At 35.7% G+C, this 18,051-nt stretch overlaps 2 protein-coding genes across 5 annotated transcripts; both read left to right on the forward strand.

The window, feature by feature from the left end:
* Positions 1-459: 459 nt before the first annotated feature.
* Positions 460-9,408, forward strand: LOC123314109 (ABC transporter G family member 23-like). Its single transcript, XM_044899226.1, has 13 exons — positions 460-701; positions 3,581-3,740; positions 3,802-3,938; positions 3,997-4,122; positions 4,200-4,293; positions 4,674-4,877; positions 4,938-5,062; positions 5,141-5,372; positions 5,928-6,105; positions 7,391-7,571; positions 7,623-7,888; positions 8,521-8,610; positions 9,182-9,408. The coding sequence occupies exons 1-13, from the start codon at positions 595-597 to the stop codon at positions 9,391-9,393; spliced, it is 2,112 nt and encodes a 703-aa protein (XP_044755161.1). The 5' UTR covers positions 460-594; the 3' UTR covers positions 9,394-9,408.
* Positions 9,409-10,486: 1,078 nt separating this feature from the next.
* Positions 10,487-17,992, forward strand: LOC123312863 (equilibrative nucleoside transporter 3-like). 4 transcript variants are annotated; one of them, XM_044897420.1, is made up of 8 exons: positions 10,487-10,701; positions 14,375-14,517; positions 14,916-15,162; positions 15,218-15,268; positions 15,977-16,411; positions 16,882-16,967; positions 17,395-17,594; positions 17,684-17,899. In XM_044897420.1, the coding sequence occupies exons 1-8, from the start codon at positions 10,611-10,613 to the stop codon at positions 17,793-17,795; spliced, it is 1,365 nt and encodes a 454-aa protein (XP_044753355.1). In that variant the 5' UTR covers positions 10,487-10,610; the 3' UTR covers positions 17,796-17,899. The 4 variants fall into 4 exon arrangements, with proteins under 4 accessions (XP_044753355.1, XP_044753354.1, XP_044753356.1 ...); XM_044897419.1 differs by lacking the exon at positions 10,487-10,701 and adding an exon at positions 11,929-12,309 and having other exon boundaries at positions 17,684-17,992; XM_044897421.1 differs by lacking the exon at positions 10,487-10,701 and adding an exon at positions 14,203-14,304.
* Positions 17,993-18,051: the final 59 nt, after the last annotated feature.

The raw sequence follows: 18,051 nt of genomic DNA on the forward strand, positions 1-18,051 counted from the left end.
ATATTCGGAATGCATTTCAAAAACGAAGCATTTGCGGAATTATTTTTGCAGATTTTTTTTAAATTATTGCAGAACTTTCCCCCTTCACTTATACGTCCAATTATGGAACACCCTATATATGTATGATTCTTGAAGAATATTTCAGTAAGGGAAATACTTTCTTCGTTTTTCATTCAGAGTACCTCTACTAGTTCTACAGTATACTATGAGGTTTTCCTGGCTTATTCATTCATTCTGGGCACCCTGTATACTTGACAATTGTAAGGGTGTAATTTTCAACCGAAATTATCTACTTACAATTCTCTTCAAGTTAATGAATACCGAAATTCCTTTACTCACGCGAAGTGGCGGGCTATAAGCTAGTGGATAATGCGTATTTTCAATGGTAATGAAATCACAAATTATTCAGTTGTCCTCACGCGAACAAAGTTCTTAGTTCGGCCCTGGCTTTGAATTTCACACATATAAAAATATTGAATAGCTCGCCATTTCAGGCAGTTTAACTTATAAAACTTTCGGTAATATATGCTTGGATCAAGTAGGGAGTAGGTGCAGTTCGTTTGCAATTTTTTCTGTTTCAATTTTGGCGAGAGGATGGATGCGGAGGTACCGGCGGTTTTTGTGCGTAATGCAGAAAAGTGCTATGTGCAGGGTTGTAAAGTGCTTTCCGATTTATCTATGACGGTGCCTAAAGGATCGATGTAAGTGGAAGTGTTGATTCGATTTTTTTCTCAAGCGTCTACATCGAAAACCCAATCAAACGGTGGTAGAATTTTGAAAAGTGAATTTGCAGAACATAAGATATGAATTTTTATTGACGAGAAGAAAAAAGAAGAAATATTTCCTTCACAATTTTTTTTACAGAAGTCAAGCTAAATTACCTATCATTCTCTGCCACTAACCAGAAAAATCTAATTGTTCATTGAGAAACATTTCCACACCTGTCAAATGCTTGCCGATAAAATGAGCCAATAAAATCGGTTGGGTCTCGAAGTAGCCGTCATGTGACAGTGATTCCGGGTCGATTTTATTTCTTGCCTAAATTTGCGCTTCTTCAACCTGCCATATTCCGCGAATTATTCATTGAAAAACTAATTAATGGAGCAGATAAGGTTCCCATTCATTTTCATATTAACTCATTCCATGCTAGTCGAAAGCCCTGTTGAGTAGCAAATGTTAAAATTGGTTATATGTAGTGGGTATCCTCGAAATTAGGACATATACCATCTCGGATCTTTTCATAGAACTTTTTGAGCTCTACGAAATTGTACTTGATGATTTTCCTCTATTTCTTATGGCTTCCTCAGCGTCGGTCATAAAAGCCTGAAATCAACGGCGCCATATTCACGACTTGTTTACGAAAAATATTTCTCGAATTTGACAAGAAAACATCCTCGAATAAATGTGTAGATGAAGATACAGATTTTGTTTGTACCAAGAATCTGAAGCAGATGCCTTGGGTTAAATTCTTACCATGCAGACATGCTGACAGAAAACATGATCATTTTAGTGGTCTAAAATTTGGTTTTACTGCAGTAAAACCTCTGGTTTTGTTTGTAAAACAGAGAAAACCAGGGCTAAGCTGGCCAGACGCTGTGATGCCCTGCTCGGCATCTATCACTGTATATAGTTCTGAATGAATCTAAAAAAAAAACTTTTCTAGTGATGAATCTCGAAATTTAAGGACCTTTGTACAACCGTTCGGTCTTGACGATTTTTTAACTGACCTCATCTTTTTGGGAATGTTTTTTTCTCCCAGAAAAATCATCCTACATCTGAATGCAATAAATATTCTACAAGAGCAACTCTTTTAGTGATGAATCCCGATATTTCATCCAGCTCTGTGCAACTGTTCGGTTGAGGATTTTTTAAATGACCCCTGCATTATTTTTGGTCAATTTTCGACACGCGTATCTCATCAATCATGGTGGATCTAAATCTGATAAATATTCTAAAGGAGCAGCCTCATCGCTAGAAGTAAATATCCGAAAAAATATTTCTCCATGACCCCCCCACTGGAACCGCCCTTGGTTTGAACCTGAGTTATCATATTTTCGAACACCATTGCTCACTTTTTATTGAAAGTGCTTAAACTTCAAAATATAATTGTTTTTATGTGTTGTACACAGAAAAACGCTTGATCTCAATCTACGCAGAATTTAATGCTTAACAACATTTATGGAAATCGTTTTTATCATTAAAAGGTTGTTTATTTTGGAAGACATTTTCGAAAAATTGGTCTTAAAACACCATTCATTATTCTGGAGAACTAAAACTTTGAGGATCTGTATAACGAAAACGAAAATGGGTAGTCAAGAATTTATGGGTCCGGACTCATTTGGCGCTATATTTAATGCTCCGCAACTTTCATATCAACCATTTTCTTGAAAAGTCTAGTCCCACAGGAAATGTTTCATCTTATGCACAACGCCGCCGAAGAGAAAAACTAGGATATTCATATTAGGACATCTTATGAAGCCATTCGAACAATAAATGGTTGCAATTTGCAATTTTTTAGGATTGTGTGCTTATTTTACTGAGCTAATTGAAGCGATAGATGAATAAAGTGGAGCTACGATGAACAGAAGGAAGTGCTTACACGTGTGAACAAATCTCAATGTTAAAGCCCGGAATATTTAAATGGGTGGTAGTTTTTTCCGAATTAAAACTATTCTTATTGTGATTCAATCCGCCGATTCACATAAAATTCAATTATTCTTGACGTACTACTCATGTGAAATTTTCTGTTTATTCAACCGGTTATACCAAAATTCGTGCATAATCAATTCCAACTGAATGATTTCAAAAGGATTCAATGATCCTCATTGTAAACGTCACCATTGCCCTGGTGCTCTCATATCCATATTTCCATGTCAAGTTTCCTTCCTCTACATGTCCTCTAGTTTTGAATAATAAAGTTGGCTCTGACGAATTAATTAACGAACATGCTTCGAAGAAGAGCATTTACATGTAAACATTACTATGTTTCGGATACTATAAAGGATACGACAAAAAATAGAGGCGTATGATGTTATAGCTTAATAATTGCTACGCTTTGGTCGGTGTTTGACACGTGGTTATGTTAAAATATCGTTCGTTGAATTGGATGCACAGAGAAAAACTATTCCCAGCAAACTTGAAACATTCCCTTAGATTTCAATTATTTCCCTTTAGTTTTGAGCGAGTTATACGTGATGTACCTATTAATATTCCGTGTGGAAATATATACCTACTTTATGGGGCATATTATTTGAAATAACCTAGTTATAAGGGTGGGACACCCGGTATACCATAATATTACAAAACTGTTTGAAATTGTTTGCGCTTTTTTCAGGTAGTTTTCTTTGGAAACCGTTAGGTTTAGAGCATTAGACCCTGCAGTAACTTTTCTTGACACTCCCAAGGTTTTAGAGAATGATGCTTTCATCTACAAATTTGCATCTTCTCTCAGAAGAGGTGCATATTTGACTGCATGCTTTTGCACGAAATACTTATGTTTTGGACAAGGATTACCTTCTGTATTTTGCCCTTCATCCCTAAACGTCATATCTGCGTTTAAATTATTCCTATTAATTTCCAGATATGGTCTCTTGGGCGCAAGTGGTTGTGGAAAAACCACCCTATTAGGCTGCATCGTAGCTAGAAACCATTTAGACTCTGGAGAAATTTGCGTCCTAGGTGGTAAACCTGGAACAATTGGTAGCGGTATACCAGGACCGGGTGTAGGATACATGCCTCAGGTTTGTCGAATCTAATCCAATATAATTTTCACGATAATTCCATATTTGTGTCAAAATTCAGGAGACTGCCTTGTGCTCTGAATTCACAGCCCAAGAGACCATATACTTTTTTGGAAGACTGATGAAAGTACCCGAAGAGTTGATCAAGAAGAGATTTTATGAGTTGCAAGACCTGCTGGAACTTCCTCCAAGTGATAGGTACCTGTTTTCTTCAATAACGAACTCCGATGATGATTGACACAAATTTTTTGATTAGGTTAGTCAAGGACTGTAGTGGGGGACAACAGAGAAGGATATCTTTCGCTTCAGCTTTAATACACAACCCTCAGTTGCTGATTTTAGATGAACCCACAGCAGGTGTTGATCCGCTTCTGAGAGATAGGTGAAGATTTTTTGTTGGATTCAAGATAAAAAGAAAAAATGCTTTGAAATATTCAAATAAAATGAGGTATCTTTCAGGATATGGACATATTTGAAAGACCTCACAATGAAGAAGGAAACAACAGTGATAATCACAACGCATTACATTGAAGAAAGTCGAAGATCTGATTTTGTGAGTACTATGCATATAAAAAGACTTAATTGAAAGATAAAGGTTGATTAACCCAATAATGATTCTTGCAGTGTAAAAAAGTGCTGCAATTCCATACAAATCACAATATTGATTACTATAATTACTTATAATCAATACGTCAACTTCCATTGTTGTTCAAAAAATCTATATAAACACCGTAATTACGAATTTGTCATCAATTAGAAACAATTACAGCTGAAAAAGTACAGTGGACAGTAATATTTCTATACAGAGTGGGTAAAAAGCAACGAATAAAATTTAGATCTTATTTTCGTAGCATTAAATATTCTAAATGAATGAGGGTTCATAATAAAATGCACCAATGTTGAGTTGCCATTGAAAAACGTCCGACTTTTCAGATTGGTCTAATGAGAGGTGGCAAACTGCTGGCTGAAGCTCCACCTGACAACCTCATCCATATGTTCAAAGCAGAAACTCTCGAAGATGTTTTCTTAGAATTATGTTTGAAACAGGAAAAAAAGATTTCCAATTCGAGCAGCGCCACTGTTAGCATGAACAATTATGACGGAAGTGGTTTACAAGAACTAGAATTATTTCCACTGGTACGTAAAAAATTACAATGTCTGAAGTTGTGAATAATTGTGCAACTATTCCATTCGTAGATGTCCACAGCGAAACCAAATATAGATGAGAAAGGACTTATAACACCTAGTGCTCTAGGAATGCACAAAAATAGGTTGTTGGCTCTCTTGGACAAGAATTGGAAGCAGCTTTATCGAAATGTCAGGTAAATCAGAGCGTAGAAAAAATTACAAATTGTACTGTATAATGGTTGTTCATTATTTACGTTTCTTCCTGTTTATAGTGGATGGGTTTTCCTTCTTTTCGTACTTCCTATTTTGTGCTCCATGATTTTCATATTCGTGATAGGAGCGGATATGAAAGACTTGAAGTTTGCCATAATCAACGAAGATACAACCTGCCTTAATGTAACTCTAGCTAATTCTATTGAACCCGTTCAATACGGAAGATGCCATATGGAAAATTTGGGGTGTATATTCTTAGAATTCGTGAAAAACGAACCTCTGTTCATTCATGTAAGTATGCATACCTACATGTGAATATACATAGAAATAATCATCACTACTTATCTTGTAAAATTGTGAGCATTATCACCGAACTCTACCCTTAACTTGAACTTGTTTTGCCATAAAAAGGTGGGTTTATGCAGAGCAACTAAGAACTAAGTACCTCAGAAAGAAACCAATGTAATGAACAGCGCGAAAGCCATCCATTTCTTAGATCTTAGCCAACTATTAATACTCTTTGCTTAGGTATTACTTAGTGTTAAGTAGCACAAACTCACCATAACACTTACCTAACTTAATTAATTTACAAAAACTTAGAACCCCATCAATGATACCTACATTCGTTCTAGAAATAGAATTAAAATAAAATAAAAATAAAAAATAATTACATGTGTATACAAAAAAATGTTGCAATAAATTCATAAATATTAGATGCTCTATTTTCTATGATATTTAGTATATAAAAGTATAAAAGTGATCCTCCAAGTATTTATATGTATATTTATCTAAGAAATAACTTGGTTTAAAAAGTACCTCAATATTTCTTTGAATAATTTTTTTAAGAAAGCTGTTGGTTCACTTTCCGAAGCAGTGGAAGGGATTCGTACAGCCAAGTATACAGGGGCGATTTACATTCCAAGAAATCATTCCTATGGAATCGAAGAAAGAGTATTTACTGGTCAAAAATCACCACCAGAAGTTGTGGATCTGAGTACGATCAAAGTATTCATGGATATGTCTGGTAAACAATTTTATTGTGACTTTTTTTGCGATTAAATATTCATTAGGATGAAATTCATTTATCTTGAAATACAAATTTGGCATTTGTTTTTTGATAACAAGTGTAGGCTTTTGTCATTACTTACTCTTCTTCGTCATTTTCTCGATATATTGCGTTGCTATAAGAATTTCAAGATTTTATGAAATTCTGTTTCTCTCGAGACATTTACTTTATTTCATAAAAAGATACCAGATATCCTTTAAACTGCATCAAGGATATTATTTAGAAGATCAATTGCATTGACGCGCATAAGACTTATGATATATGATCAATAAAATGGAATCTAATTTTACATAACATTTTCCACAGTTTTTTGAGAACTACATCTCTTAAGGTACCTTGGAGTGCGGATTTTGATTTTGTGGGTGTAAAAGTATCGTCAAAAGCAATATCCTTAAATAGTAGTGAATTACTCCTAGATCCTCATGAGGATCTAGTCTGCAGACATCAATCCAATTGGATAAACTTGAAGATTTTCCTTAAGCAACGTCAGCCAGAAACTCTCAGATGAAATCTCATAGAAATAAATACAGAATGCTATTTTCAATGAACTCCAATTTAAACGCATATAAATGCGTTAAATGAAAATAAAGGATTTTTCTTGGTATTTTTATCACACAGTTACCTCCTATGCACACCACTGTTTTTGATCCATTCCATTACGAATATTCTTTGATGCAGTTTGCACTCAATCTATGCTATTGTTTTTCAAAACGAATTTTCTGACAAAACCTAAATTTCATGGAAAAGCGTTATTTCCACACGCCGAGGTATAATGACTTAACAATCCACCCAACATAAAGAAAAACTTCGTAAGGCTCCCACTGTTTCTGAATTCTAAACCAAAAGATGTAAATTTATCGGTCTCTTATATTCTCACCCTGTACAGTGGCGAAAAATCCAACATCGACGAAGAAATGTCGAAGTTATAGCTAGAATTTTAAGATAAAGAGGTGTTGACCTAACAATCCACCCAGCATCAAAAAAACTTTGTAAAGACCTCTACCATTCCCAAGTTATTAGACAAAAAAATAACATTTTTGGATGCTTTGCATTCACACCCTGTGCAACAACAAGATATTCCTATATTTCCTGTAATATAGGCGAAAGAAGAGGCTTTGCATCTCCAGGTCAAAATCAACAATCATCAATGTGTGATGTCGAAGTTATAACTAGCCGAACATAGACAATTTATGATCTGTCCCTGTTCATTTGCTGCTTAGTTTAGATCAAAACATATTTTCAGACTACATCGTCGGAATTTCCGCACACACAAAACTACTCCAGTTGTTTCAAAAGCACATATCCAAACTGTTACATCAATGTGGCTACAGAGACTTCATGACCAAATTCATCTCCTTCGAACCAATCCATGGAAATATTGGAGGATCATCAACAGAAACGATGATCCCAGGTTTCTTCATAAGGTGAATTCAAAGACTACTCTTTGATCAATTAAACTTACATATCTTTTTCAGCTTAATCTCCTACATGTCCACCATGTTAACCTGCGAAATAATCATTTCTGAGAGGCTCAGTGGAGTATGGGACAGATCTGCAGTGGCAGGAGTCACTGTTGTTGAAGTACTGTCAACGCATTTCGTACTGCAGTTCAGCGTTATGTTGGTCCAGATGTTCGAAGTGTTGGTGGTTGTTTTCGTTATTTACGGGGCAGAAATGCAGGGGAGTTTCTGGATTCTATCACTGTTTGGAGTATTGCAAGGAGTCTATGGGATATGTTACGGTAAATAATGGGAGGAAATCCTCCCCTTAAGAGTGGCTTCTTATCATTCTGAATTTGACAAAATAATGAAAGTAGCTTCGTGTCAGTTTGTATCTGAACATTTCAAATAAGATTGAAAGAAGATGTTGGGTTGATAACTCGATGGAAAATTGCATTAAGGACCCTCCCTACACCCTGTTTTCTGACCCATGGGCAGGGGATATCAGAGGACCCTATGAGAAGTCAGTGGGCATCCCTACTATAGTGTCTTTTTCGAACTTTTCGAAGGTCAACTTTTGACGCATCTATCTCCCAAAAAAATAATTGCAGATCAAAATGTGATACATATTCTGAAAGAGCAACTCTTCTAGTAATAATATTCGAAATTTCATCAATCTCGTTGCAGTGGCAGTTCCAAGAGTGATGTTGGGGTGGGGACATAATTTTATATTTGAAATACTGCTATATGTATGAAAGAAAACTATTTTGAAACTCGGTCATATATTTGAATAGGGAAATAATTTTTCGATATTTGAAAAAGTATTTATCTCCATGACCCCCCCCCCTCCCAACTAGGACCACCCTTTATAACGGATCTAGAATGTCGCATATTTTCAACATACCCTCTTTACCTTCACAAATTTTTTTTTCAGGATTCCTAATGTCTATCATCAGTAAAGAAAGCTATTTCAATGCCAATGTGTTCATTGCTGGAGGATTTTACCCGACTGTGTTGATCTCTGGTGAGCAAAATCTTACAACTTGAATTGTACCTATTTTAGTAGCTCTTGGTACTGAGATATTGCACATTGATATTTTTTTTTGTACTTTTATCTCAGTACAATAACTTTATATTGGCTTTTCATTGTTATATTCTGTTATAATTATTCATACGATTTCTATTTAATTTTTTATACCGATAATTGAAAAAGAAGGTTTTTCTTTGTTGTGTTATTTACTTAATTTATAACACTTATTTGAAATGGTACTTTTACTTGTCACTCATTTCTCCAGAGTATAGGTACCAACCTACTGGATGATTGCTGTGAGTAAACTTTTAGTATTGATAGTCATGAGAATGTCTGACCAGCTGGTCAACTGACCAGCTGGTCAACTGGACCAGCTGGTCAATTACTAGCAGAGCTAGTAACTATGCATCTTATATTATGTGTCTCTAATGCCAGAATGCCAGAAATTTACTTATGGTGTTTACGAATGATTTTTACTGAATTTCCTTCAACATCAAATAGTTAGTTGTGTAATCGAAGCAATACTGCATTTGAAAATGTTACCAATTTATGATTCACTTTCCAGGAACCTTCTGGCCAATCGAATCTCAGCCGGAAGTGCTGCAGTGGATTTCTCGAGTGACACCGTTTACAATTCCGACAGAATCCTTCAGGAATGTATTGAAAAAAGGATGGGATCTCACTAATTACGGTGTCCTTAAGGGATTGGGAGTAGAGGTCGCTTGGATAGCTGTTCTGACTGTGTTTTCTATTTATTTTTTGAAGAAGTTACAATAAACATGCCTTAAAAAACCTCTGTGTTTCAGTTTTATGGACATGGTTTTTGACTCGTACAAATTTTTTAACAGTAGATTTTTGAGGTCAAAAGAAACACTTTTTTCCTTTATCATTTTTTCCGATCCGGTCCTGATAAAAAGATATGGCCATTTTAAGTTTTCATCATGAGCTGTGCCACCCCTGGAAAATCAAAATTACCTTCAGAATAACTAGCTAAATCCGTGGCACTACACATCTGTGGATTTTTTAAACAGAGTTGTATTCAGCAAAAGTACTCAATATTTTCGAATTTGACAGATACTTTTAAATTTTTGAACATCAAATTACTCGAAAACGGCGTATTATACGAGGAAATATGGAAAATACTTTTATTTTACAAAACGTTCGAATATTCATTAGATAGCGTCCAACTTAGTTTCAAGAGTTGTGTTCTTTGAATTTTCGGTATTTTTATGGTACGTAATGTTTGTGTAAAAATAATTTTTTTTTTAATGGTTTTTCAACAGCCTGTATCTTTTAAACCGAGCCGATTCGGAAAAAGTGCCAAAGAAAAAATGTGTTCCTTTCGTCCTCAAGAATCTACTGTTGAAGTATTTGTACGAGTCAACGAACATGAATATGGTACAAATTTGAGACGACTTTATGTCCCAGGATATTGTTGACCTCAAATTATGGCTAGTTTCATTTTCATCGTGGACAGTTCAAAGAATCGTGCGATATTGATCGATACTTACGTGTAACAGAGATGATTTGAGCCATTATCTAAGTGCAGGATTTTTGAATATGAGGTAAAAAAATGCTGATATGAAAAAAAATTTCAAATTTGTTCTTGGTGTAGATCGAAGAATGGTTCGAAATATCGTCAAGTATAGGGTCTTCATTGAAATGACTCTAAACTCCTATGCCATCAGCCTATTCTGGCTGACGAACACCAATTGAAATCGGAATCGGACGTAAAACATCAGAATGATACAAACAAACAATTGTTGCGGCATTTTATCGTCAGAAAATGAAAACAAGAAATGAGGAAATTAACATTCAGATACGAAATATCGGGTATTTGTAAAGAAAAGAGCTCTTAATCATGCCTACGTTTGATTAGCAAAACAAAGAGCATTGTGATCCGTTTTCTGTACGTAAAAGATACGATAACTATTGGCACATTCTTCGACGTTTCGTCTTTAGTTGTGTTTTCAACTTTGGTGGTTTTCACATCAATGATTCCCGTGACAAAACTGGGCAAATGCTGGTGGAAGAGGAAGATTGCTCGGTTTGTCTTGAGGTTCCGCCAGGAGGAAAACACAGAAGGTAGGATTACTTGAGGAATATTCGAGAAATGCTGGTTGAAAGGACTCGTCCAGTTCAGAATGCCAATTAGGTTCTTCTCCTTATCAAAAGGCAAAGTTTTAGAAATATCATTCAAAGAAACTCATACGTGTTTACCGTTCTGATTAATTTTCAGCTTATACTCAAGAGGTTTTCCTCAAAAATAGCTTCAACTATATTTTTCAGATCTACATCATTGCCAAATACATATAATTGATAAAGATCTTATATAAAAATTGAAAATTTCTGGTAATATGATATCGATTTTTTCAGAAGTTATGAGAGAACCATACTATTTTCTGACAAGGGATAACACCTTAACATTTACACCTTGTATATACCTACAGGGTGAGTCTTTGACTCGTACTAATATTTCAAAAGTAGATTTTTGGAGTCAAAAGAAACACTTTTTTCCTATACCATTTTTTCCGATTCGGCCCTGATAAAAATATATAGCCATTTTAAATTTTCATAATGAGCTGTGCTACCGATGGAAAAACAAAAATACCTTCAGAATAACTAGCTACATGTGTGACACTATACACACTATACATCTGTGGATCTTTCGAAAAGAGTTGCATATGGTCAAAGTTCTCAACATCAAATTACTCGAAAAAGGTGCAGTATATCAGAAAATATAAAGAATACCTTTATTTTTCAAACCGTTCAAATATTCATTAGATGGTGTTCAACTAAGTTTAAAGAGTTGGGTCCTTTGAAGTTTTGGTATGTTTATCGTACGTAATGGTCATAATGAGAGAATTGGAAGACGTGGGTGATATCTTCTGTTCGAGAAAGGTTCATCAAATAAACAAAAAACTATATTCCGAAATTCATTTCATTCAATAAAACCGTTTTTGAGCTAAAACTAAAAATAAAATTTTTTCATTGTTTTTAAACAGCCTGTATCTTTTAAACCGAGCCGATTCAGAAAAAATGGTAAAGGAAAAAAGTTTTTCCTTTGACCTCAAGAAGCTACTGTTAAAATGTACGTCAAAAAGATTAACCCTGCATACACCTCCTTATGCGGTGGTTTTTGAATAAGACAATTTCTAGCAGTGGCGGAGTAAATTGGTATAAATAGGAGTCATATTAACAAAGTCTGCTGTTCTCTAAAACCTAATTCTCCTACCATCAAAGCTTTCAATGACAGAATTTAATGTTCTGAGCTTGATTCGACCATGGTTGTTCTGAAATATGTTGGTAACAATACAAAATCAATTACACTCATTCATCGACCACCGATAGTAGAATGACTCATGGAGAATCTCCTTTTCCGTTAAAAAACCTCCAATTAAGCTCCTGCGAAAGCTCACTATCTTCCTTTCCACGAGTGCGGAATGACTGTGAAGGAAGTTGTCAATTTAACGAATTGCCTGTGGAAATTGGCCGACAAACGGTTGGATGTATATAAAAAAGTTGACAATAGTTTCGGTCCATTATTTCCTACCTCACAAATCGATTATTTCCCATTTTGGTATCCAGTTCATTTTGTGATTGAAAAAAATGATAGGTCGGTGCGGGGAGTGAAGTTAAGTTATGCCATCAAGTGCAAGATGAACGATGATCTTCCATCCAAGATGACTCAAGGTAAATGAGATGGATACGCGCTTCTTTGCTCGACAATAATCTCAAGAGACTATTGGATGGTTTTCGGGAACTAGGAAATTTTCACTTTATATTGACATCCCGATCGGTTTCGTACATAGATGTCGAAATTTTTCATGGAAGTTGACTTTTATGACCCTTCAAAAACTAGTGAACATTCAGCATTCAATTTTCTTCCAAATATTCCTCACTCAGATGAGACAGAAAGCAGAATCATGAAGGGAAATATCCACCTTCTCTTCTTCAGAAAATTGATTCTGAATTCGAGTTAGATTTGAAGAGAATAAGCCTAGACTATGATTTGATGATAATTGAAATTTTTGAGTATTCTCATATCGTCACACATGAAATCTATCGATACATAGACATAGAGACATGGACTGTGCCTTCCCTTTCTATCTATGCATGAAATACGGTCAAAAAAACTGACAGAGAGAAACTGAACATCGGGCATGCAGTTGTCTTTTTCTAGAATTTTGATTGGTCCGCACTCACCTCTACGTGAACAAAAAAGAAACCGATAACGGCCCGACGATCATTTATCTCTTTCTATAAAATAGCCAATTTCATGCAGGCATTGCTCACTCCATGTCTCTATGTCTGTGAAGTAGTACAACTGCAGTACACCAATGAAATAATTCAACAAAATCTTAAATCTGAGAGCGAGCATCTTGTAGCGATTTTAACGTTTAGCTACTTTCAAGCAACCACAATCTAAAATGATATGTGTTTATGCTTTTGGTCTCAATTCGAAGTGAAGAATGAACATAAAATTTTTTTCACTATCGGTAGTGATTATAACAAAGAAAGATAATTTTATACTGACCCATTTCTTCCGAGATGCATTTATCCAACAATTGCTGCATAAAGTGCGTCTCAACAGAAGATTTCATAAATATCATCATGCACCCAATGAGCTTTAAAGGTGAGCTTTCGACTTGTAACTTTTATAAGTTCCTCTCACTGAACATTTCTCTAGAGATATTTCAAATCAGATCTTTGGGCAATTACGTACCTGTATACCCATATGATAGATCATATTATAGAAAGATATTAAAAGTGCCTTTCTCTTATTCAAATTAATTAATAGTTATGCAACATTTTCATATTAACCGCATTCAAATGGGAATGTTACAGAATATTATTTCTAAGAATACACTCTACATGCTCTTTGTCTGATCCCTTTCGACCTGACAATCCACAATTGATTGCTCTTTTTAATGCATACCAATAATAATTTTGTTCAAATTGTATTTTCCTTCTATTACCTGATCGATTAGCTCCTTTTTTTAAATGGTAGGAAATACCAAATACGTTCTCATTCATATCACGAGTATGTATATGGTGAATATACTCTGATATGAAATGGGTAAAGATGGTTCAAACAAATACGGCCCGATAATTCTTTGGAATTTTGAGGTCCATAATGGAGAATTCTATATCCACTTTTAACATTAGCAAATAAAAATAATAAGGCACATATTGAACTGATATAAGACGACTAGAACGAACACGAAATAGATACAGAACGGATATGTATCAGGTTCTCAGCTAAAATACAATTAAAAAAAAAGATACTTATAGATATTTTCGAGATTTGATTGCGAGTCTATGTTTATTTTACGATAAATTATTCACAAGTTTATTTAATTCAAGAGTATGCATGTAAGACCAAAATTATATTGAATATGTTTGGTCTGCAATGTCACACCAATTACACAGCTTACTTTTGATTCACCGCAGATTTTACAAGAGCTCGCCAATGCATTGACGGATATTTGGCAAAACATTTTTAAAACTTTTATTGATAACCCCACTGATACAATGCCAAAAAGAGTGGGAGCTCTTAACACCTAAATTAATACATCAGTATCAGTGTATTTGTAAGTCAAGGACTCCTTAAATGCACTCAGAACGGTTACATTTTGGAAACGATGTTAATAATAATTCAAATTTCTGATGGATATCGAGAAACACGAAAGTCAGTGAACTTTTTCATCGTACCAAAAAAGTCCAGTTTTTCGTAACAAATAACTTCTTATTCCAGATAAAATACAATATGGAATCAAGCCGTCGATTGCAGATAAGGCATCACCACCTAAGGATACCTTTTACTTGATATACATAACTTTTTTTCTGATTGGGGTGCTTCTACTTCTACCGTTTCATTTTTTCACCACCGCCAGTCACGTAAGTTGATGAAGCTTTTATGATTCATTAAAAAATTGAACTGTAGTGGGCTTAACTCCTTTAATACTCTACAAGGTAGATAATGTAATCAAAATTTCATCTCTGTGCATAGTTCTTTTAGAAAGCGTTCAAGCTTAGGCAAATGCTAAGGCTGAATATTTTGAAATAGGGTTTGGCTTGGTCCACTGAACCACTGTTTATTGTATTGCTTTTTCTTCAAAGTGTATTCTTGGTCGCAATCAGTCGAGATAAATTCTGATGATTTTTGCTGAGAAAACAAATCAGAATAAGAATACACTATGAGTCGAAGGCACATAGCGAAATTGGGTTCCCTCAGGCAGCTCTCTCTTCGATTTTTTAGTGACTGTCTACTGACTTCTCTTCTCTTTCCTGGGCAGTACTGGATGTACAAATTTCGCAACACAACCATAGCCGAAATAACAGTAGAAGACCGCACTTGGTGGCAGATAGAATTCGCATCAGTGCTGACAATAATATCGCAGACGACCAGTATGTGTTTCAACCTGTTGGTGACCTTGATCAGGTACAAACTCAACACCAGAATAACGATCTTGTGCGCGATTTCCATGATTCTTATTCTTTTCGTGACGGTCCTCAGCTTCATTTTCGTCAATACGGACGCATGTGAGTTTGGAAAATGTTCAGGCTTACAGTTTGATTATGAAATTATATTTTTCAGGGCAAAATCAGTTTTTCTTGTTAACGATGGCCACTGTAGCTGGGATAAATTGTGAGTATCATGTCCGAATACCAAGTTTGTATTGGAATAACTTCATCTTAAGAATTGTTGCTGAATAGGGAATACTACATCTGACGAAAATGATGTATTTTTTATTAAATATCTTTGAAACGTCACATTTTGAAATAACCATTTCAACCGTTTCCCAAAAAAATCAAAAATGAAAAATAAAAATGAGTATTTAAAATTTAAAGCGTTTCATTTCGATTGCACAAGTTGGCAACATCGACTTAAATATGCCTTGATAATAAAGGCAGCAAATACATTATCTTGATGAGATAGACAAAGATGGCTGTCCATGAAGTCTGCGACGAACGAGGAAGGTCGTAAAATTTTATGGGATTTTTATGGCCGGTTGCAGTTGTGGCTCGCCAGTAGGTACGCGCCTGTAAATCAACAGCTGTTATTTTATAAACAAGCTGATCGGACATAGTTCTTTTCATTGTCTAGTAGGCGCTGTTGCCAAATCGTAAACTCGAAACCAAGCGATTTAAATTTTAAAACCCCATATTTGAAGAATGATTTTGAATAGTTTTCGCGGTGCATTTGAAAAAATCTTGAATGAAACTCATAATTATTCAGTTTAAACTTGCATATGCAGTGAGGAGAATTCCCCATTACTGTTGAAACTCGAGGAACCACTAACTCCTTTCTAAGCTTCTATCTTCTTTACAATAATTGTTTTCTCTACTCTTTCAGCGATGAAATCCTTCATCAACATCAGCATCTACGAGGTGATCTCCTCCTTCCCCCCTAGCTACCTCATCCCATACTTAATAGGCCAGGGTACAGCTGGCATCTTTTCCGCAGTATTCCAAATATTATCACTAGCCATAGGAGCCGATTCCAAACTGACGGCAATAATATACTTCAGCTCAGGCATAGCGTTCGTTAGCTTCACCCTGATGATGTTCGTACTGTCGCTACAGACTAGCTTCTACAAGCATCACGTGACGACAGGACTGATAACGAAAAGAACTCAAGTTCTGAGCTACACCGAGGTTTTCCAAATATTTCGGAGGATGTGGACCAGTGTGGCAATAATGGGTCTGGTCATATTCACGGTGTTGCCGGTGTATCCTGCGGTGGCGTCTTTGGTCGTTTCCGACAGCCTGGGCGATGGCAAGTGGAATGGTAAGAAGTTTTAACTGATCCTGTATGTCAGGTACCTTTTATTGTGGTTGTTTGATACATTAGGAACCTTGCCAAACCAAATCACAAAAAATACCAAATAAAATAATGTTTTGTCATTTAGTATATCATATCATACAAAACTAGAGCGATAAATAGTCATTGGTCTAACCCTTTTGAGTATCAAACCACTGTTGAAAAAGTAGGTTCTGCAGGAAAATGCTTGATGGTACCTTGTGGATCGTCTGTGGGTACACGACATATCAGGATATCCCCTTCAGAATGAGATCCTCCCCACCCTCATGCATCTGTTCAATCCTAGTCGCTTGACGTCAAGAACAAATCAGCAAGTTCCTGTGCCACATCCATCGAAAATGAATCATTTTAAGAGAAAACAATAGAACCTACTCATACCTCAAACAATAACATAATGTAATAATGCGATACAAATAATTATTGTATTATTTTTGCAGACCTTTTTTTCGTACCAGTGACGACATACTTCATGTACTGCATATCTGATGTATGTGGGAGGATAACAGCATCCAAAGTGAAAAAGGTATCTATTTTTTTAACTAAATAATTTGGATGCGTCTTGCGTGCGAACCCCCTGGACTCGCCTGCGGTCGCTTTATGAATGCTTATACATTCGACGACTGCAGGAAGTAGTTGAATTTCTGAGTCATGAATTGGTGTAGGAGTCTGCAGAGAAAGCGAGGTTTTGGTTCAGTCTTTGCGAGGTAGATGGCGTATCGAGATGAGAATTTCTCAAAACGTCGCCTTGATTTCGTTTAAGACACCATCCTTCGCACGGAATATTCAGCGTTACACTGTTCTGACGAGGGACAATAACCTCGAAAACGTCCTACAGTTGGTGTTTGACCGTTTCGACTTCTCTGGGATTTCTTACGCCCGTTAATGAGCTCGCACTCTGTTGGAACGACAATTAAGTTTGTTAAATAATTTTGATTTGCCTTCTTTTGCAGAAACTCAACGGTCCGTCCCTGGTTATAATATCCCTTTTTCGGTTTCTTCTTTTTGTACCCGCCGTGATGATGTGCAATGCTCGCCCTAGGAGAAATCTACCGGTGCTGTTTCCGCACGATTGGCAGTACATGATCATCATAATAACATTTGGTGCTTCCTCTGGATATTTGGCCAATGTGGCTTATATAAACGTAGAAAAGTAAGTGATGAATTTGGCAAACTGAATTGAAAGAAGCAGAAAACGAAGCTTCCGGCCTTTAAATACCTAATAATCCTTTTTTTTTCCAGCTTGGTTCCTTCGGATGTCAAGACTGATGCCTTTTCCCTCCTGTCTACCTCGAATGGAGTCATCCTTTTCCTAGCCTCTTTCATGGGTCAAGTGTGTGTCCAAATTTTGTGATAAGAATTTTTATAAACAAAAAGTTCCCGTTGTCGAAATCAGTATTTTTGAACGATTAATATAACCGTAAACACTTTTTCAAAAAACCAGTGTTTTATTCAATTCCCTAACCGATATTTTCAAATAAACTCCTCTCGAAGAATGATTCAATAAATAAATACAATAGTAATCTAGAACTTTTGTTAATTTTACAATAATTCGCTACGATTTTAAGCGCGCTCTACTCCGTATACAATCACGAGTCGATAATATTATT

The sequence above is a fragment of the Coccinella septempunctata genome, chromosome 5 (assembly GCF_907165205.1).
Source record: "Coccinella septempunctata chromosome 5, icCocSept1.1, whole genome shotgun sequence".
NCBI lineage: Eukaryota > Metazoa > Arthropoda > Insecta > Coleoptera > Coccinellidae > Coccinella > Coccinella septempunctata.